Source organism: Egretta garzetta, unplaced genomic scaffold (assembly GCF_000687185.1).
Source record: "Egretta garzetta isolate BGI_Z169 unplaced genomic scaffold, ASM68718v1 scaffold251, whole genome shotgun sequence".
Taxonomy (NCBI): Eukaryota; Metazoa; Chordata; class Aves; order Pelecaniformes; family Ardeidae; genus Egretta; species Egretta garzetta.
In genome coordinates this window covers 4,995,865-5,018,651 of record NW_009258952.1, presented here as the reverse complement: position 1 = coordinate 5,018,651, position 22,787 = coordinate 4,995,865, and the positions used below count along the sequence as shown (strand labels likewise).

General features: G+C 40.2%; 1 protein-coding gene across 2 annotated transcripts in view; it reads right to left on the bottom strand.

The window, feature by feature from the left end:
• The window catches only part of STAU2 (staufen double-stranded RNA binding protein 2), a 174,140-nt gene that overhangs the window by 55,786 nt on the left and 95,567 nt on the right, over positions 1-22,787 (bottom strand). For both annotated transcript variants that reach the window (XM_035890092.1, XM_009634492.2), the window contains exon 13: positions 7,708-7,821. In XM_035890092.1, the coding sequence (XP_035745985.1) occupies positions 7,708-7,821 (114 nt within the window). The remainder of the gene's footprint in view (positions 1-7,707; positions 7,822-22,787) is intronic.

The window sequence follows — 22,787 nt, the reverse complement described above, 5'->3', positions numbered from 1 at the left end:
TCCTTCTGTGTGCATTCCTGTTCTCTTCTTTATGCCAAACCATGCTGCTGCACAGTGAACAGGTTTAAGGGTACTAAACAAAACAAACATTTCTACAAGAAAATCACTTTTCTGTACAGTTAATTTTTGTCTCATCCTCTTCAAGTGACATTTTACAAGGTGGGTGAGCTGATCTAAGAGCTTGCTGCTGTGGAAGGGGATGGCTTCCCCTCCTCTTCTCTTGGCTAGGCAGTCCTGATGTCTCCCTTGTTTCGGCTCTGGTACTCATCTAAGCCCCAGTGGGCCAGTTCAACTCACTTTGCTGGCTAAAAACCTGAGTTAGTTTCTCACTGGTTTATGAAGCAGCCAGGACTGGAGATGAAGTCAATGGGAAGGAACAACCAAGTGTCACGGTTTAGCCCCAGCCAGCAGCTGAGCACCACACAGCCGCTTCCTCACCCTCTTCCTGCCCGGTGGGATGGGGGAGAGTGGAAGAGCAAACAAGAAAACTTGTGGGTTGAGACAAGAACAGCTTAATAATTGAAATAAATAAGTAAGTAAATAAATAATTTATTATTATTACTATTATTATTATTAAATTATAATGAAAAGGAAAATAACAAAAAGAGAGAGAAATAAAACCCAAGAAAGACAAGTGATGGAAAGGAAAAACAATTGCACATCACCAATCGACGAATGCCCAGCCTGTCCCCAAGCAGCCCTGGCCAGCTCCCCCTCCCCGTTTACATGCTGAGCATGACATCATATGGTCTGGAGTAGCCCTTTGGCCAGGTTGGGTCAGCTGTCCTGGCTGTGTCCCCTCCCAGCTTCTTCCACACTTCCAGCCTTCTTGTCGGCAGGCCAGTATGAGAAGCTGGAAAGTCCTTGACTGCTTAGCAACAACTAAATCATCAGTGTGTTATCAAGATTATTCTCATCCTAAACCCAAAACACAGCACTATGCCAGCTACTAGAATGAAAATTAACTCTATCTCTCTCAGCCAAAATCAGGACACCAAGGTAGAGTCTCCCACCTTGAAGATATTCAAAAGCTGCCTGGACACAGTCCTGGGCAGCCTCCTCTAGGTGGCCCTGCTTGAACAGAGGGGTTGGACCGGCTGAGCTCCAGAGGTCCCTTCCCACCTCAGCCATTCCGTGACTCTGTGAACTTCACTACTCCTATGAAACCTCACTTATAGTTGTCATCAGGATATTTCACCATTTTTTTTCTAACAGAGGAAGAAACAGTCCCCAAAACATACACGGTCTTTGTTTTTCATCATTTACATGCCAAGCATGTAAGATACCCAGAAACTGCAACAGTAGCATTTCATACCCTGCTGACATTACTGTGTAAACAAACACACATACACAGAGCACTGAAAACTCCTATTCGGCATCTTCAGCAAGAGGCAGGCACATTGTGAAGCTACTCAGTAAGCCCTGAATGAGAGCACTGAAAGGGTCTGGCAGGGAGATAGCCCTGCCTTGGTTTACATGCTGTTCCCATTCGGCGATTAATTAGTAACTCGCTTTTTGAAAATGAAAGATTACACATCCTGAACAAATACAAACGTTTGATCTCGGGCTCATCAAGGAAAACTTCAGCAGCTGCCAGGGAAAAGCAAATGTTCTGTCACGTACATCCAGACTGAGATAATGCGAAACAGAAGATGAAGAATACGGAGAGAATGTACCAGCGCTTCCACACACAGCCGTGGGGAGCACAGCAGAGGACGAAAAAGTACCAAATATCAGACAACAACCTAGTGAGCCTAACTAAAACCTGATGGGAGGACTCCTGACTGCAATGTCAACCTAAGAGGTGCAACTTTCCTCACACTACAAGAGTGAAGCGTGGTGCTATATATCAAAAGCAGTTTATATTTCCGTCCCACATTAACTGTCTCTTTTGGAGCACCAAGCACTCAGCTGTGGCCATGCCTGACCCACCCTGAAGGTTACGGAGTCGTCAAGGAGAAGGCAGCAGCCAGCCAGATCACACGGGCAGGAGAAGGAGACCTAGTTGTGTAAGAGGTTTTGACAAGATCAGGTAGGAGTCCTGATGCTGAAGGGGCTGTGAAGGAATCTCCAAGATTTAGGAAAACTGCTAGAAGATTTTTACTCAGTCAAACTAAAGTTTTTGCATTTTATTGAAGAAGCCACCCCAAAAAAATTAGATCTGCATTTACAGTAAATCAAGTAGAAATGAGCTGACAAATGAAGCACATAACATCAGCCAAAAAAAGGAATACACGTCTTTTTTAAAGAAAATCCTAACATTTTCTAATATTTTGGCTATGTCCAGGACACAAACGCCCACTGTGAAGTAAATCTGAACATCTAGAAATTACTGGTTTCACCTTAGAACAAAATTCATTTTAAACAGGAATTCATGCAGTGTCCAATAAATAATCTTTTCTTCTGATGTGGAAAGGGATCTTAACAAAAAAACCCAAACCCATTCATCTTGGTTACAGCATTGGACAAATTCTCATCCTCTGCATACTCACTGACTGCACCATTAGGTTTTTTTGGCTTTTGCTTTTCTTACAGAGTCCTCCCTGCTGAATTCTCTGATCAAGTCTGTGTCATCGGTAGCTCTTTCACTTCTGCAATTTCTGCCCCTGCTTATTGTCTTTCCAGCTATTTTTATATTTGAAAATAAAAGTGGTAGAATAAATATAACATTAGGCAATTGTTAGCTGTCATAGAAAATAAAGGTATTCTATTTTATGCATTGTAAAGTGTAGAAAATTTCTAAAAACATGGCCTGATATACAACACATATAATGGATGGGATTAAGAAAGCATGGACTAAAAATATAAGTATAAAAGACTCTTTGTCATGACTTTAACTGCACAAGTCATTGGGACTACTGGATGAAGTAAGCAGCAGAAGTCAGTAATAAGCAAATGGGCAGTATTGCTAGCTCCAGAAACCACACATATGTTAAAACATCCAAAATCATCACAAAGTATTAAAGTAATGAGACTTTAAGAAAATGCACTGGTCTTTGATCTGTCTCCTGAAATGTAAGTAGAGAAGTGGTCACCCCCCAATGAACATCAAGCTACTGGGGGTTAAAAATTCAGTTGTCCAGGCAGAGTATTCCATGGCAAGCATTCAAAAATCTCAGAAGGGGCCCAAACTGTTTTTTCTCATCACCAGGACTGACTTTAAGATAATTTTGTTAAAAAATGAATGTCCATACTTTCAATTTGCCTGCTGTTTTTTCCAGGGTTTTGTTCATAGCTATGATACAACAGGGGCATGATACCTCTGAAGCAGAGCTCTACAGTCACTTAGAGCTGAAGCATTCAGAAAACCAGCAATTATTACAAAGCCACTAAGGATGGTAAAATTGCAAGTTTCAAAAATATACATGCAAACATGGAAGCTGAGTTTGACACTGTCTTGTTCGAGATGCAGCAGAAGTAGACATGTCACTTCTTAGATTAAAACTATGTCACAGGCCATCTTGTATGACACAGACTGTCAAATTTCACCTAGCTACCATTATAGCGAGCCCAATAATTTGTGTTAAGTGAAGTATGTCTCTTAACAACTCGCTGGTATTGACTAGAAGTCTTCAGGGGAAACAGAAATCTTTATTCCCTTCACTAGTTTGCTCTGATAGCATCACATCTTCTAACTAAAAGTTCTTGGTACATCTGTGCTCAAGAATTCAAAGAGCTCTTCATATAACCCAGTTCTCTAAAGCTGAAAGATACGTATTTGTATTGGTAACAAGCAATTCAGTGTTCAATACTTTGAGAAGCTAATCAGGCAGAACTCTCTAAGACTTTCAGACTAAGCAGTCAAGAAGATGTCTTTATTCATTTTGGCGGGGTTTTTGAGCACCCTCTTCCACTTACCTCTAACTTCCTCTCTTTATCCCACTTCCGTGGCCTTAAGACATTCACTGCCCCATCTCCCTGCACTTTGTTAGTTTTATGCTCTGTTCCACCTATTTTTGTATGTATAGCCTCCTATCTTTGAATTTTTCCTTTCTCTGTCTTCCACCCCTCGTAACTTGAATTTTCTTAGTGACACAATTACAATGACTACCTGGGCTTTCTTTCTGTTTCTTTATATCACCCATATTCAATTCATTCCTCAGCTTCACATTGTATGCCTAAAGTCCATCTTAAGTCCTGAGAATGGGTGGTCTCCAGTCCCACAGCAAGGTAGAAAAAATAATGAAACCTTTTCATTGCCATTAAGGACAAACTCATGATTGCTTGAGAAAACCACTAGAAAGTGGTGATCATTCTAACTAAAAACTGCTTGTAGCTAAAAAAATTTACAAAAAAAAAAAAAAAAAAAAAGAATAGTGGCCATTAAAGAAAGAGAAATTTATAGTTATAGTCAGATACTGGGAAACAGAAAAGAGAAAAAGAAATAATTCAGGAAAAAAATATTCTAAACCCCATTAAATTTCTACTAAAGACATTGGCATACCTGAATGCAAAACCCAACAAAACATGACTGCAGTGGTACTTTAGGAATGTGTCCCTGTTTTACTGTGTGACAAAAGAAAAATGAAAGACTAGCAATTACTTCCACAATACTGCCTCATGAGCAAATGAGATATGCCTTGTTAATCAGACACTTGAAATACACACTAATTAGTGTACCAGTATGGAATGTTTATTTTAATCTGAAATTGCTCAAATGAAGTATGTGGCGAAAAAATTTAAACTCATTAAAATCACAAGCTAAACCAATCTAAAGAATAAAAACTCCCTACAGAGTATAGGAAAAGAGCAAGTGACTTGAAAAACCGCCGTGTCAAGTCTTGGCTTATTTGAAAAAGCAAGATAATATACTTGTGTAGGATTGTAACCACACTGGTATCTGCTGGGTAACAAATCTCCCACTGGATGTGAGTAGAGAGATATATACAAAAGACAAGTCCACTCTAAAAGGTAGGCTCTAGTGCCGCAGATGCCATTGGGAACCTGGGGGTTTTGGGGGGTTTTGGTGGTATTATTTTCATTTCTGTTTCTTTTTTTGATCAAGGTATGTGGTCAGCTGTGGTTTTTCTGCCACATTATAGCGACAAATCTGGTATACAGCTTTTTTATTAGATATTCTCACACAACAGATTCTATCAGTTTCCCAGAAATAAACTATTCCAGAGTCTCATTCAGACAGTTGTCCATTAAAAAAAGACCTGGAAATTATAAAATGTGTATTTTAGAATGACCATGAGAAAAATTATCTTCACAAACACAGACATAAGCAGATCCTGAAGTCAGGCTACGTCAGGCCTCATAGCTGACACAAATCAACATGCCTCCATTGAAATCACAGGCTTTTGGGTGACCAGTCCTTCCTAATTACCATACAAGACAAAAGAAATAATTTAAAAGTAATAGATTACATAAGTTAAAGAAGATTTTCTAGAATTTAAGTGTTATAGCCTATGGCTATCTTGCACTTATTTATTTTAAAACTTTAAAATGTGGATAATTCAGCTTAACAAAGGTACAGCAGTTCTGTCTTCTATTTTTATAAGAAGAATAACAGTATCAAATAAACCTGCTGTGAGGTAAATTGTAGAAAACCAAGAAAAGTCATACCAATCATACAGGAACAAGAAAGAAAAGGGAATTTTTTTATTTACTTAGTCCATTAAGAGCTCTAATTTTGTCATTAGTTAATTAATCCATCCCAGTGCCTGACAAACACTTGATGTGCTTTCTGTTTGTTTGCTAATGATTCAGTTTTCTCCATTTATTTAGGCGATGGCAAGTAATGCTTCAGTCCAGTCCTTCCAGCTCCCACACCAAACACAAGCAGTCAGTAGCATCTCTCTTCCCCAGAAAGTGGATTTTTTTTTATATTTAGGAAGGGGATGAGCAGAAATTTGTGAATCCTGTCCAGTATGTGGATCTATTTTGTGACCCGCTGGTTAGCACTTGGCTTTTAGATGATTATTTTCTTTTGCTCTCAGCTCAGATGAAATGGTTGCACAGGTGATTTGGGTTCAGTATGGACAAACCACCCCATCATGCAATGAGAAAACACTTTTCTTCTTATTAAACCTGTGGAAAATTACATGACTAAACCCAATAATGAGTATTTTCTAAACTTCAAATTGAAGAAAGATTAGGAAATTCTACCTACATAACGGCCCAAGTCAACTTAATTCTGCCTGTTTGTGCACATGCTGTGATACAATCTTTATCTATGTGAATTTATGCATTTTTTTTTCCTCCCAGAAGAATGTCCTGTTTGGAGCACTGAATGGGTACACTCGGGATCAAACTAATGCTGCCCATAATCTGGAATTTCCTACTTTCTAGGTGCTTGATTTTGCAGGCTCAATAACACTTTTTCATTTAGACATCTTAAATATATAATTATTCAGATGGCTTAAATGTGCTTTTTGCTCACAAAGTCTTTTTTCTCTTTACATATCTTACTCTAGCCTAAATAAATGCTAAGACAAAGGCCAAGCTGGCTGGTAGCCCAGAATGTAGTTGTTAGCAAATTGACAGGGACCACCTTAAATTCATCGAAATGTCTAAATATTGTATTTGAGTTATAACTAAATTTTAAAAGGCGATCTTTATTGAAAGAACAACGGAGCGACTTTAGAACAGCATAAACAAGTTGCTGGCTGAAATGAGAATTGAATGGATTACGTCTGTCGAAGTACGTTCTGACTTACCACAGCTCTCCATTACTGTAAAACACCAAACACTTAAGGACAGGAAGTATCCTCGTGTTACCATATAAACAATGAATGGGCTTAGGTTATGTTAACAACTAACTTGGAAACTTCCAATAAAAAAAGCCACCAACCAAAAATATGGCTAAGAGTGCCTGAACCTTTTCCCCAAAAGTAACTAATTCTGATAATTCTTAAGGTGATTTTTCCTCTTTCCTTAGAGAATTGTACATAGAGTCCGATAAAATGTATGGTAAATGTGAACACAGTACAATTTAAAGATGGCCTGTGATGGCAAATAAAAATGGCATTTTTTCCAATCTACTGAAGATCTGGAAGGTGCAAGGTTTGGTTTACAATTTTCTTCTACTTGTTTCCTTTTTGCTTTTAAAACTTTTGGAGTATCAAAGTCTTGTCTTGCTTTTACACATAAGAGTGTTGGAGGACAAGAAGACTACAATGGAAGTCCTCCCTAGTTCCTATCTGGAGCAGCAGGGTGATGAGTGATTAACATGGAGATTTATTTTTTTTCTTCTGGCTTTTTGCCAGAAGCTTGAATTAAACTTTTTAAGAACAGCCGAACAAAATGGGAGTTTTACACAGCCTGGTTAAAAATCCCTTTCCCTTCTCAAATGCCAGTTTCTTGTGACAGATGAAGGCTAGAGATGACGGCTTCATCTCTCTGCTTTTCCAGCTACCCATAACCTTCTAGTAAAAATAGGATAGACAAGACCTGATACATACACAAAATTAAACAAAACCTTTGCAGAAACCTTACATCTGACTTTACAACCAAAGCAAGCTCTTCAGGCTTTCCTAATATGTCTTAAAAATACATAAAAGGCAACATAGTTTTGTCTCCTTTTTGGGTCACTCTTTAGATCTAATCAGGATTTTACTATGGCAAGATAGGCAAATCCCAGTGACAAGAACATGCCATATGAAAATCACAAGATGTGTCGAAATTTAAAATTTACTAATGCTGACATTCTGGGCTTACTAGATATTAATAAAATTACAAGAGTGTGGGGTGAAGGTATTATACCTGGTCATGGCTGGCTTCAATGGAGCTTCCGATACCTTGGAAAGTCATCTGCACAGGAGACAGTGTCAAACAGGTCATACACTCTTTGCCATTTTGTCTATCACTGTAGTGTACCTATAACAGAATAACATACGTAATCTGCTAAACACCAGGTTTGTACAAGGGAGTCATGCTAAAATACTGTCCCTTTTCAACAAGTTTTTTAAGAAGAATTCCATACATTTACATTGAATTCATCTTTAATATAAAACAAGGAGTGGGTAAAATATTCTAGGTAGTCACATATTGAACTGGGGCCAAATTTTCTGTTCTATATCTGTCAGATACTTTTTAAAGTGCTGTGTTCTTCAGTTTCTGAGACCTTTGAGACTGAATTCAAGAAGTTCTGTCTATACAATTATAAGAATCTAGTTTCAAGTTATCATTTCCAGCCTCGATGTAATTTTTAACAGCATTCTGTGGCTTAGTTATAAAACATCCATGTAAATCATTATACCTCCAAAAACTTGGCAATAATAGTTTTAATTTTTCAATTGTAATGCTATTTCTAATAAAATCCACTAACTTTTTTGACATGGCTACGTAATGTTGTATATTTGAATTTGATTTTGTAATTAACTCAAAATGACAGATAAAATGGAGAAGAATTCACATTCTTCTTGAGATGTCTCTGCTATCCTTTTCTAAGAGTAACTCATTCCCTACTGATTTCAAGAAGTGCATGTTGAACCTGAATCTTGCATGAAATACTGAGGAAGGTAGTGCTTCTACTTGAATTATTCTCCTTGTCTTCAGGTTCCCATCAGATAGTCCTTAAATCCCCTAAAGAAAGGGTAGATTTTAATATGTTGAGACAAAATTAAGTTAAATGTTGCCAGTGTTCCATTATTAAGAACAGGTTGCCACTCATGCTGAATTGTTGAAATATTACAGTTCTCTGCATAACTCCTGGCTTCTAGGCAGGCACATCAAGCACTTTGTTCTACAGGAGAGGTGGAATTTAGTTTATGGTGGTAATTTACATTGGCTATGTGACCCCTGTCAGAAATGGAAAGAGAGATCAGCTCTGCTGGAGACAGACCTTTTATGTTAGTATCTATTTACAGCTGTATACCTCTCAGGCAAAAGTTACATGATGAAGCCTCATCTTGACATTTAGGCCACAAAATTAAACTTTATTATTTCTGAAGACAACTAGGAACCATATTAGAGTTTTTCCTGTGGAAATGATTTAGTAACGTATATGACACTTGCACACTGCGCGTATTAAATCCCCTGTGCCTAACTCTTCTTTGCCACAGGTGCAAATTGGGAATACTTCAGCTGAAGCAAAACCAGTGCAAAACTGGCTGAGTGAGAGGAAAACCAAGTCAGTGCTGTATTTCAGAATTACTTTACATATGACACATCAAAATAGTTTTGCTGTGGCCAAGAGTAAGATACAGAATGTGCAATTCTTGCACTGCGTATAGAAATATTGGTTTCACTCAGCCCTTCTTAAAGCGTTCTAGATTAGCACTGTCTCTCTTCCTCTCTCAACCCCCACAATATGTGCCTACTAAATTGCTTGTGGCTCTCTGCCAGAAAAGCCATACTACTTACTTAGAAACCAAAAGAGGCCCCTTTACACATACAATGGTTTAACTTTGATTAATCGAAAGACGTATGAAGGTATGAAATTTGGCTTGCAAATATAAACTGAAGTTCCTTAAATGTCAGGGACTACTGTTATGACAAGGACTTAACAAGCTTCCACAACTGCGGTGTCTGGTTGCAAGCTAGATATTCTGCTGAGTATGTGTTGCTGGGAATGCAGTGTGAAGAAACGGGGTAGAAAAGCTCAAGATGACGACTCTGTACTGCAAACACGACAGAGCAAAAGGGGCAAAACCTGGTGACCAAGAAAAGTATGTGTCTTAGAGCACACATGGAGAAATGGAAAAATGGCACTTTCTGGACTGCATAGCATGTTTGTACGCTTATTTTTAATGAGAATAATATGAATAAGGTTATACTTCACTAGTGTCCACTGGAATGAAGCAAGGTTAACAAGCTGAAAGAACAGGAGATATTCAGAGGAAAAATTATGATTAGTATTCCATGACACTATTATCTGCAATAGCAGATTTGATCCACACCCCCTTTAGAATCTCACGCTGAAACTGCAATAAATTCAGAATTTTGGTATCTTTCTCAGCTTAACTTTCCTGAAGGAATTTCATGATGCACTTTTGGCCTCATCTGAATGTATCAAGGCCATTACTTTGTAATTTCTTAGACAACAGTCCTCTAATTATCTCTTGCCCTGTTAAGGCTTTTCAGTTGAACCAAAATAAACACTTCCTATGATAATGATATGAATAGTGATATAAACCCCAAAAGACTGGACTTTGAAAGGGGGACAGAATAAAACTTTGTCCTTTCATCAAATCTCTCTAGTCTACAGGTTTGTGCAGTCAGCAGAAACATTCAGATTTCTTCTATGGCATGCGTATATGCAATTTCCCAGGAATCCTGTTTTGCTATTTATCAGGCCAGCTGCTACATTCTCAAACTATTTTATTAATTTCTTCTTCAAATTTGATCTATGATCCAAAGTTTGGGTTTTTTTGTTGACCAACCTATCTGAACAGAACGTCCAAAATAGGCACTCAGAGAAACATGGTAGTAGTTGAATACTTATCAAATAGTCTGAATAGCAGCAGATGCTTCTAGATATTCGGCCATCAGTATGTTGCAAATATTTCAGCTTCCATGTCCATGCTATTGTGACTAAGCATGGAAGAAACCTGAACTTCTATAAAACTGATTTAAGAATGCCATTATCATTTAAGGCAGGGGAACACGAAGGCACAGCAAATACTTGATTCAGTATCTGCAATCAAGGAGTGGTGACTGAAGGCTGGCCAAGTGCTCCAGTGGTGCTCATGTGGCCATTACCGAGATTCATGACGACAATAATACTAAGTTCCTCAGTGCCTTAAGAGTCAAGAGTGCTTAATTACAGTGCATTTTGGCAATAAGTCTGTTAGGCAGGTAAGGACACTTTGTGGACAGGCCTTAAATGAGTCACCCAAATTCACTCGGCACTGGCAGGAGTGAATGGCAGTGCTGGGACTATAACCCACCATTAAGGCCTCTGGCTTAATCACAATTGGTCATTTTCCCTTTCCATAGATTATGGAGGTAAAAATCAAAGAGTTATGAAAATAACTACTATCTATGTCCAGGACCTAATTTTCAGGCTTCAATTTTTTGTAATTAAGGGACACTCACAAACTAGCTCAGTGCATTTTAAGGATTAAACAGCATTAAATTTCACTCATTAAAATTCAGAATGTTTTATTTGGATAACATATAAGCAGAGATTTTATAGAACAGCATTAGGATCTGCTTAAAAAATAATGGCCAGCCTAGAGAAGTCCGTAGTAAGGGCCGTGCAAGTTTCTGAGTAAAATGCAAGACTCCAGCCTCAGACTACTATGAGCGATTTACACGTTAATTCTCCTCCAAGGTATGTCTACACAGCACAGAGCAGTGCCACCACAACGAGATCCTGGCAATAACTCTAAATGAGCCAGCTCATTCGTTGGTAAAAGCACACAGCACTGCTAGCTTTTCTCCTGGGTAACCACATACGTGGAGTACCTGGGATAACTCAGGCATAACCAGCTCAGGAATCCCAAACCCAGCGCTCCCTTGTGCTGTGTGGGCAGGGCAAGAAAACTCTGTGTGTAAAACACAAAGCGCATCCTGGGCATCAAAATCGTGAACTAAATTCTAGGAGTAATTTTTTTCCACAAGCACATGCCATGGATTTACTCATACATGCATGCTTTCATGTTCGATATTCTCAGGAGATGCAACCGTATATCCTTGCCAGAGATTACTTCAGTCAGGAACAAGCTGCATGGTATGAGTATGTATGGAGGGGCACTACGAACTGGCGTATGTATATAGAAATGTATGCGAAGGCCTGAAACCATTTGACAACTATGTTGAAATTTGGCCCTTGTTTTTAATATTTTAAATTACTGAAGAGATGCAAATATTTTGATGGACATTTATAGCTTCACATAAAGGAAGATATAAGATGAATGTTTACAATGTTACAACTGAATGTGGAATGGCATAGCCAAAATTCTCAACCTTATATGTTATTTTATAAAGGAAAAACTAAATAACACTGAATAAGACTGCCTAAGAAATTACGTTTAAGGTTATTTATACCATGATGCTGCTCCAAAAGCATTTCTCTTGTGTTTATATAAAGATGTCTCTTGAATCTAGCTTTACTATAATACCCTTCCCTATGTGCAAGTGTTCTGATAGAAACTGTACAAATATTGCAGGATTAGTCTTGCAATAAGCTACTTTAACACACTGGATCAATATGCGTTTCAGATAATGGCCATAGTTAATCTGCAAAAATTATTCTGTAAATACTGTGTCCTAACTTCAAGCATGGAGTAGTCTGCTGATCTTCAGTGCGCACTTCTTACATCTGAACATCCGTCCTTTTGGATGAACGAGGGCTACGATTTACTGATGCACAAGTGAGGAAGGTGAGAGACCTGTTATATTACTACATCGTAGCTAAGTTTAACTATGATATACTAAACTACTGTCAGAAACGACCTAACTGGGCATTAACAAGAGACGGAGGGGAGCAAAAATAAAGGCTACCAGTTTCACACACTGCTGCTTAGATGTTCACAGTTTGAAACACAACTTCTGTCTGGCCAAACACTTTCTTTCTTGAACATTTATTAACTTAAAAAAATAATATGAATTACCAAAAGAAAGAAGTCATCTGTGACACTGGAGTTCATGTTTCCAAACAAAAACTACTCTGAGTCAAAGCATCAGCAGGAGTCTTAGAATGCTAGACAGAAATAAACTAGGTAATAAAATGCCATTATGTTCAGCAATGCACAAATCTTCTGGATTGACAAGCCCGGACTATTTTGTTAGAACAAAGGATGGTATTCCTTTAAATTTGCCCCTTAAAGGGGAAGCACCCATTTTAGTCTTGAATTTACAGAATAATTTCCAAGATTTTACATAGGTTGCTCTGGATTTACAGCAAGAAGCAAGCCAGAATGGGCTCAAAACTCAGATGTTAAAATAGTAATTTTGACTTGGACAAGAGTCTCATGAAACATTTTTCTTCCTTTAGCTTCCTGGTGAAATGCTTGTCTTTTCCAAACTGGTCTTTCATCTACCTCTTTGTTGCTCATCTACTGTTAGTCATGCCATCTACTAAAAAAAAAATTCAACAATCCTGTTTGTTTGAGCTCAAACTCTGTTTCATGCATATTTATTGGTGAAGAAATACTCCTGGTGCAAAAATAAATTAAATATACTTGCTCATTTTGACCATTTTCTCAAAGCCAGTATTAGGAGTTTTCACAGTATAGTATTCCAGTATTAAAAGTGTGAATCCTTGTATTTTCCACAGAGCTTTCCTAACAAATAATAGATTAGTCTCTTCAGACATGGAGCAGCATGAGAGAGATTCTGAATACCATTTTGCATTCTTATTACCTTCTTTGCAATTCCATATATTTTATTTGTGAAGTAGAATAGGAGTACAATAAAAAAAAAACAAAAAAGGGGGGGGGGAATCCCATTCTATGAACAAAGTCTTTTATGAACAGTTGAAGCATAGATACAAAAAACAAGACCAAGATGAAAAAAAATTGTCGCAGATGAAAAAATAAGACATACGATAAAAAGTAAGACATACAATAAAAAAAAATTCTAAAAATCAGAAAAAAAGCATTGAATCAAACTGTTTCCTGCAATGCTGGAGTTCCTTGATGTAGTGCGATTACTAAATATAGTATTTTACTAATCTCAGCAGGGAGCTGGCTAACTGCATGCCCGTCAGATGTTTTTAATGGTCACCCCCTGTGGAACAAATCTAAGGAGTGCATGAAAAACACCCACATTTTAAAAAGCCCCCTTGCTAGATCATTAAGGAAAGATAAAGGCCTGTACATTCGGATGTGATATATAACACAATCATTGTGTCAAGAAAACATATGTTTGATTAGCGCGCCTCAGGTTCATTAATCGCTGTGTCTGCTTCACAGCAGTGGGCCAAGTTTCCACCGCAGCTACTGCACGGAAGGGTAAAGACACTCGGTAGCTTAAAGACTGACAGTTGAGCAGTAAATCTTGAGCTATTCCAACGTGCTCCTCTCTTACAGAGTGTGAATAGCAGCTGTATCATAGTCTTAAATCTTCATTAAAATACAGTCCTAGGGTTTAGACTAAGAAATAAGCCACTACTGTACCGTAAATAGGTAACAACAAGCAGACTAAAGGCATTGTCACAAATGACTGCGGTAGTATTTTACGTTCCAGATATTTGACATCTATAAAAACATGTGAAGTACAAATAAGAGTAAAAAAACTTACGTGATACAGTTCCCAAAGAGAACATATAAAATATCTGCTAAATGCAAAACAAGTTTATCATCTGAGCCGAAGCAGCTTGAACGTCCTTTTTTTCATGCTATTTAGACATTCTCTGAATTCAGAGCTCCTGTTTCAGTGACGCAGGAGATCCGGAAAGTTTGGCCGTATATTATGCTCAGTCAAGCAAGGGAGACCCAGACCCATCCTACATCTGGATGTGATGTTTGGTTCTAACTGAGAGAAAATTAGCCAACACCACTGCTGTCGCAGCAGTGTACAGGATAATCAGTACAGCAAAGTGCTTACTGTTTACTTTCTATCTCTTAAACCTTAATCTAGGTATGTATTTATAAAGACAGTGTTCTTGTGGAGCACACAGAATCATAGAATCATAGAATCGTTTAGGTTGGAAAAGACCTTTAAGATAAGTCCAACCATTAACATAGCACTGCCAAGTCCACCACTAAACCATGTCCCTAAGCACCTTGTCTACCCATCTTTAAAATACCTCCAGAGACGGTGACTCAACCACTTCCCTTGGCAGCCTGTTCCAATGTTGATAACCCTTTCGGTGAAGAAATTTTTCCTAATATCCAATCTAAACCTCACCTGGCACAAGCTGAGGCCGTTTCCTCTTGTCCTATCGCTTGTTACTTGGGAGAGGAGACCAACACCCACCTTGCTACAGCCTCCTGTCAGGTAGTTGTAGAGGGCGATCAGGTCTCTCCTCAGCCTCCTTTTCTTCAGGCTAAACAACCCCAGTTTCCTCAGCTGCTTCTCATAAGCTTTGTGCTCCTGATCCTTCACCAGCTTCATTGCCCTTCTCTGGACATGCTCCAGCACCTCAATGTCTTTCATGTAGTGAGGAGCCCAAAACTGAACACAGCGGTTCCAGGTGCAGCCTCACCAGTGCTGAGTATGATCGCTTCCCTGCTCCTGCTGCTCACAGTATTCCTGATAGAAGCTACGATGCTGTTGGCCATCTTGGCCACCTGGGCACAGTGCTGGCTCATATTCAGCCAGCTGTCAACCAACACCCCAAAGTCCTTTTCTGACGGGCAGCTTTCCAGCCACTCTTCCCCAAGCCTATAGCCTTGCATGGGGTTGTTGTGACCCAAGTGCAGGACCTGGCACTTGGCCTTGTTGAACCTCATACAGTTGGCCTTGGCCCATCGATCCAGCCTGTCCAGATCTGGTCCTCTGTAGGGCTTCCCTACCCTCAAGCAGATCAACACTCCCACCCAACCTGGTGTCATCTGCAAACTTACTGAGGGTGTACTCGATCCCCTTGCCCAGATCATTGATAAAGGTATTAAACAGAATTGGCCCCAACATTGAGCCCTGGGGAACACTGCTTGTGACTGGCTGCCAACCGGATTTAACTCCATTCACCACAACTCTTTGGCCCGGCCATCCAGTCAGTTTTTCACCCAGTGAAAAACTTGGACACCTGTCCAAGCCACGAGCAGCCAGTTTCTCCAGGAGAATCCAGCCCCATAGACTTGTGTGTGTCTAAGTGGTGGAACAGGTTGCTAACCATTTCCCCTTGGATTATGGAGGCTTCCTTCTGCTCCCTGTCCATGTCTTCTATGTGGGGGCCTGGGTACCCAGAGGACAACTGGTCTTACTGTTAAAGACTGAGCCAAAGAAGGCATTAAGTACCTCACCCTTTTCCTCATCCTTTGTCACTAGGTTTTCCCCCTACATCCATTAAAGGATGGAGATTCTCCTTAGCCCTGCCTTTGTTGCTGATGTATTTATAGAAACACTTTTATTGTCTAGCCAGATTAAGTTCTAATTGGGCTTTGGCCCTTTTAATTTTCTCCCTGCATAACCTCATGACAACCTTGTAGTCCTCCTGAGTGGCCTGCCCCTTCTTCCAAAGCTCATAAACCCTCCTTTTTTTCCTGAGTTCCAGTCAAAGCTTTCTGTTCAGCCAGGCCGGTCTTCTTCTCCACTGGCTTGTCTTTTGGCACATGGGGATGGCCTGCTCATCCTTCTTGAAGAATGTCCAGCCTTCCTGGACTCCTTTGCCCTTCAGGATGCCTCCCAAGGGACTCTGTCAACCAGGCTCCTTAAGAGGCCAAAGTCTGCCCTCTGGAAGTCCAAGGTAGCAGTTCTGTTGATCCCCCTCCTTACTTCTCCAAGAATTGAAAACTCTATCATTTTGTGATCACTGTGCCCAAGACAGCCTCCAACCGTCACGTCACCCACAAGGCCTTCTCTGTTCACAAACAGGTCCAGCGGGGCAAGCAACCATGCAACCAAACATGCAATGCAAGCAAACATATTTTTAATGCCTGGCATTCAAGGGTGCAAAGAGACCTGTTTGTTAGATAAAAGAAGCTGAAATCAGGAGATGGAACTCAGCTTTCTACAAAAAATGACACTTATGTTGAAAAGTACCTTGCTACCCTGTTCATTTTCTCTATTCTATAACAGATAAGCATTATTTTGTAGATATAGCAGAGGGTAGGTTAACCACAGTGATCTAAAACACCGAATACAGTCTTCCCCCAAAAAATGAATAAGAAAAAAATGATAAAAATATAATAAATTAACTATTCAGAAATTAAAACACCGCAAAGCACTACAAAATAATGTAAGTTATACCTGATGTTTTTTTCAGAAACAGCTTGTCTGCCTGTAATCTATCCACCCATAATTATTCTGGTAAATACTGTATTTTCAGGGAGAGGAGATGAAATACAATTTTATAATTCATAGTCAAAGGGAACATGAAAAACTGGCAACCCTGGGATCTCCTGTGTTCATCACATGGCCTAAAAAAGGTGGGAGGTGAGGGAGTTTGTGTTTCTCTAATAACATACACAGAGGATGAGCACAGTATGGAGCATTTGTGGAAGAGGCTGTGTCTCGGGTATCATCCTGAAAAACCAACTAAAGGGAGAGAGGAACTTGGTTAGTTTGGAGAGAGAAAATATTTCAGGTTTAAAATCATTCTCTGGGATGGAAGCATCAGTGGAAATACGTTTCTGTGCACCCTCTTTCTCATTATGAAGGTTGTCACTGGAGTGAAAAGTAAAGCAAGGATTAGCTATTCTCTGTTTACAAACCCCATGTGAAAGCCTCAAATGCTGCACTAATGAAAAGGGAACAGGATCACTGTGAATTTGCAAGTACAAAATCAGCTGCCTGAGTTTGCCGAAAAGCCTGATGCTGATGCATACGCTGGTTTTGTGCACTAAGCCAGATATAGGGCAGTATGCAGAAAGAACCACCCTTCTTTAACTAAAACAAGAAATAATAATTTCACTTCTGAAAATCATTCTGCTTCATTGTGCTCCCAATTCTGAATGAAACTGAAGGAGATGACAGCCAAAAAAACCTCTGAAAGCCTTGGCTTTGAGTCATAGTTAGAGGAATAAACTGTAACTCGTCTTTTTTCTCCTTCACCTTTTCTTGTTCCTTCTCTTTTTAAGGGTTTTTGCTTGAGACCTGAGTTGCTTTATTACAATTAAAGCTAAACCAGTCTGCTATGAATTCATCATCGCACCTTCACATTTTTGCCAGCTGAAACTTCCAGTCTTTCAAAGCTTTGGCTGTATTCCAAGCCAAGGTCCGTAGCTAAGTTATCAAGTCACGTTAGGATTTACTTAGAAAGATTTTGGCAGGGAGCGCAGCCCAGTCCATTTAGTGCTGGCTGCAGTATTTTGAGAGATCCTGAAAGTTTTTAAACTTCCTCATACATAAACCACCTAAATTCTAAAATTGCTTATGAAAATATAACTTACTTTTTTTTTCCATGGACCACGTTAGGTGCAGGGATATGTGGGATGATTTTAATGGTTAATTGCAAGATGCCAAGGAGAAAAGCTAAACGGTTACCAAGGTGACATCCACACCACACCTGGGGACCCATGCAACGCCATTAGCCAGTGATTCTCCATTTACCTTCTTTCCTTTTAGAAATGGAAACAAAAAAGAAGCACCTGGCTGTTTCTGGAGTCAAAAAGAGCAAAACTTCAGCAGCACTTGAATAAAGGGCTTTCTTCCTTGTAAGAGGGAGAGAGGTAACGATGGCCAGAATAGAAGAAGGCTGGTTTAGACAGATCTCTGGCCAGAAGCCAGGTAGCTGGAGACCTCGTGTCAAAAAATTTACTGTCCCTTGTAGCTAGATTTGCATTTGTTTTCCTAATTCTGCATACTTTTAAATTAATTCAGAAACATTCTTCCTGCAGCAGATATTACCTCCTGCAGTATGCTCTGTGAATGAACACGCTGGGTTTCCAAACTTACGTATCTTTCGTTATAGAAACTGATATGAGAATGATCCTTATGGTTATTTTTTTGCAGAATGACTACAACTATTTTGACTTCCTTTGAGGTCAGAAATAGGATAATATGGACTAGATAGGAATATTTCTGAAATAAATGGAAACTAATAAAATCACTTTTTGTAGATCTACTCTGGGTCACTGCCATCAAGTGCGGTACTGCCTACCCTCTCTCTGAAGTTAATTGATTAAAAAACCTTATAAAACAGAATGCAATGAAGTCCAGGTGCTTTGATTTTTACATGAAGGTCTCTCAAGAATAATTCTTGCTATCTGCTTGTTCTGTTTTGTCTCTCCCTCTATTTCATGTTCCCAACATGTTTTCTTACTTTTGGCTAGTCATGTATAAATTAGGGTTTGGAGATGTCAAAGCCCTCACCTACGTAATATAACCATTTGATTTCAAGTTGATTTTCAGTGTAGTAGGACACCCACAAATGTCTGAGAGCCAGGCAAGGACTCTCAGGTAACAGGTTGCCTGGCATCGAGCAAATCGCAGGTGCCACTAAAATTATCAATAAAATCCTGACTGACCCTGCCTTGCTTGGAGGAAACTTCTTTCCCTGTATTACCTTTACAACAAAACCAGTAGCTGTCTTGAACAAATGGGGAAGTTTTGTAGCAAATAACCTGGTAAAAAAGTGTAAGTTTTCTTCAGAGCACAAAGACAGTAAGCTCCCCTGGATAAAAGAATTTCTCCCAGAACTTCTGCCCAGGGGTACGTAACTGTAAAGACACCAGTGAAGTGTATGAACTTGTACTGGTTTATGGCTGGGCTAGAGCTAATTTCCTTCATAGCAGCTTGTATGGTGCTGTTTTGGATTTTTCATCAAAACAGCATTGCTGAGCAGGGCTCACACAGAGTCAAGGCCTTTTCTGCTTCTCACCCCACCCTACCAGCGAGGAGGCTGGGGGTGTACAAGAAGTTGAGAGGGGACACAGCTGGGACAGCTGACCCCAACTGACCAAAGGGATATCCCACACCATATGACGTCATGCTCAGTATAGAAAGCTGGGGGAAGAAGGAGGAAGGGGGGGATACATTCGGAGTGATGGTGTTTTTCTTCCCAAGTAACCATTACATATGATGGAGCCCTGCTTTCCTGGAGATGGCTGAACACCCGCCTGCTGACGGGAAGCAGTGAATGAATTCCTTGTGTTGCTTTGCTTGCATGCACAGCATTGCTTTACCTATTAAACTGTCTTTATCTCAACCCACAAGTTTTTGTACATTTATCCTCCCTGTTCTCTCCCCCATCCCACTGGGGAGGGTGAGTGAGTGGCTGGGTGGGGCTGAGCTGCCTGCCGGGGATAACCCGTAACAGTCCTTCCTGGCACCCCATGTGGGATATGAGGGGCTCAAGATAACGACAGATTTGATCAAGAGTATGCTAGACCAAATTTACAGCTGTTGAGCTACTAATTGGCAGGCTCCTGTGCTTGCCATGGGGCTTGCTTGCTTCTCTGTATGTTAGAGTCCGGTGCTCGTTAGTGGCTGCTTTTTGCTTCTGCTGTTTCCTGTACTCCTTATCATCCTATTCTGCTCTGCCTGGGAACAGACTGATAACAGCAACGGGCTGGCCGGCGGCCAGGGCATTGCTGCTGCTCCTGTGCTGCTGTACTGGGCAGGCTGGAACTCAAGCCCAGGGGACTGCAACTGTGGATAAGCCCACACTGGAGCAGGCACATCCAGAAACATATGTGACTGTGGAGTAGTCCAGGCCAGAGCAGGTACACTCCTGAAGGAACTGTGGCCCATGGGTAAGGTCCCACTGGAGCAGGTACACCCCTAAGGGACAGTGGCCTGTGGATAAGCCCATGCTGGAGAAGGGGCAAAGGGAGGAGTTCATTGTAATGTTAAACCCTGTGGCCTAGTCCAAAGGGACAAGGAGAGGAGAGTGTAATGGACATACTTCTTAATTCTTGTAACCCATTATTTGAGTTGCATTTTATAGGAAATACTATAAGCAGGAACCACCTAAAACAACGGAGGACAAGCCTCATGAGAAGTAACGCAAGTGCAGCAGTGACCCAACCTGAGCTAGCTTTGGTGCCAAATAACTCCACACAACACAGCACCTCTCCTGTCCTGAGCAACTACCATAACAGATGCAGCCCAAGTCATGAACTAAATGAACTCAATGGACATTTGTGGACTTTTTAAAGGGGTGGCTCATAGACTAAGGGAAGGATATCTGTGTATATATCAAAGGACGGCAAGAGCGGGATGGTTATGAGGATCTATTGGATAGTGTGAAACCTGAGCATGATGCAAATGTTATAGAATAAGGGATGGAGGATATACTGGGTTTGGCTGGGATGGAGTTATTTTTCTTCAGAGCAGCTTGTATGATGCTGTGTTTTGGATTTGTGACCAAACCAGCACTGTCAGCACACCCATGTTTTAGCTATTACTGAGCAGTGCTTACACAGCGTCAAGGTCTTTTCTGCTCCTTGCCCTACACCACCACCAAGTAGGCTGGGAGTGGGCAAATAGTTGGGAGGGGACACAGCCGGGACAGCTGACCCCAACTGACCAAAGGGCTATCCCACACCATATGACGCTATGCTCAGCAACAAAAGCAGCGGAAAAGGAGGAACGGGGGATGGTTAGAGTTACAGTATCTGTCTTCCCAAATAACCATTACACATGATGAAGCCCTGCTTTCCCAGAGATAGCTGAACACCTGTCTGCTGATGGGAAGCAGTGAATGAATCCCCTAATTTGCTTTGCTTGCACATGCAGCTTTTGTCTTTATCTCAACCCGCGTGTTTTCTCACTCTTGCCCTTCTGATTCTTTGCCTGATCCCACTAGGGGAAAGCGACCAAGCAGCTGTGTGAAGCTTAAGCTGCCCACCAGGGTTAACCCACAACAAAAGTCTGTAGTAATTTGAACATCAGGCAATAGTTTGGTAATTGGTCAAAAAGTGCAAACTTCATATTAGAAAAAAAAAAAAAAAGTATCAAGAAGAGACAGAAACTGAGATAACGAGGACTTTGTCAACCATTTGCACAGGTGTTTATACTCCCTGTGGGTAAGAGACAAACATTGCTTTGAGATTATTGTACCAGCCACTGAGCATGGCACAGTACAAACACACAGGATGAAAATACCCTTCTGCAAAAGGCCCGATTTCAATACTTTCAGTGATGACAGAGCACAACATCATTCCGCACATCATTTTACGGAAACTGATGTGACCAACGAGCAGGTACAGTGCTAGTAAACTTGACTGCAACCCAAGGCACCAGGACAGGAACCAAAAGCCCGATTCCACAGCTTGTTTTGCAGTAGCAGGTATTGGTAATACACAGCAACATGGTCACTCTTGAGCTACTTCAAGGGGTTTCACGAATACTTATTTTTAAATATAAATTCCCACTGCCTTTTGAGTGTTCCTATTAAGGTGAATCAGCTGATCACAGGTCCCTCTGGGCCTGCCTGTACACCACTATTTTAGAACAATTTCACTAATATTTGCAGTCTGGTCAATCCTGCTGGGAAAGAAGTCTCCAATGCCTTGGGGAGGGTGTGTATGTCTAGATGCATAGTTATATACATAGAATTATAGGGGGGGTTGACCCCAAATGTGGATGAAGCAGTATTTCCTTTAACAGCCTTATTTCAAAAGTATTCTCTAACATTATTCTACAAATATTTTCATTTTTTGATATCCCAATTTTTCCTGATTTTAGAGGTAAGGTCTTCTTCATAGAAGCATTTACATACAACCTAAATGATTCTATGATTCTATGTAAAAACAATTTGCTGATATAGCCTTTAAATCCATTTTACATTAATGATGCCAGGAAGCCTGATGTTATAATTTCAAAAGCTTCCTGTTCGGTTTTTCTAATTTGAACGAGTGATGAGACTTTTGTACTCCCCAGAAGTAGCCCATTTGTGGGGATTCCAGTCCCAAGCTGAGTGACCGCAAACCTTTCTGCAGCCAACACGTTCAAGGACAGAACAGTATCATCTAGGTTTATATTCTAGTTTTTAGCACCTGCTACATTCTCCCTCATTGGCTTGGCTTGGAGACTTGCTAAAATGTACCTTTTGATTCATTCATCTGCAGGGAACTTTGAAAATACACTCTCTTTGACAATTAATGCTATAACTACAACTATATTAATTCAGTCCATAAAACCCTTCCCCACAAAACACAGTAAAAAGTTACTTTTTTTTTCCCCCTCAAAAGTGATTTGGGGGAATCTGAAGAAAATCACATCAGCCATTCCTGGCTCATAAGAGATGGTTTGGTTCTTGTCCAGTTTACCACAGCTCAGCCCCATTTCACCCCTAAATAAATGCCCACTTGAACACAATCACCACAAAATGATTAAATTTCTAA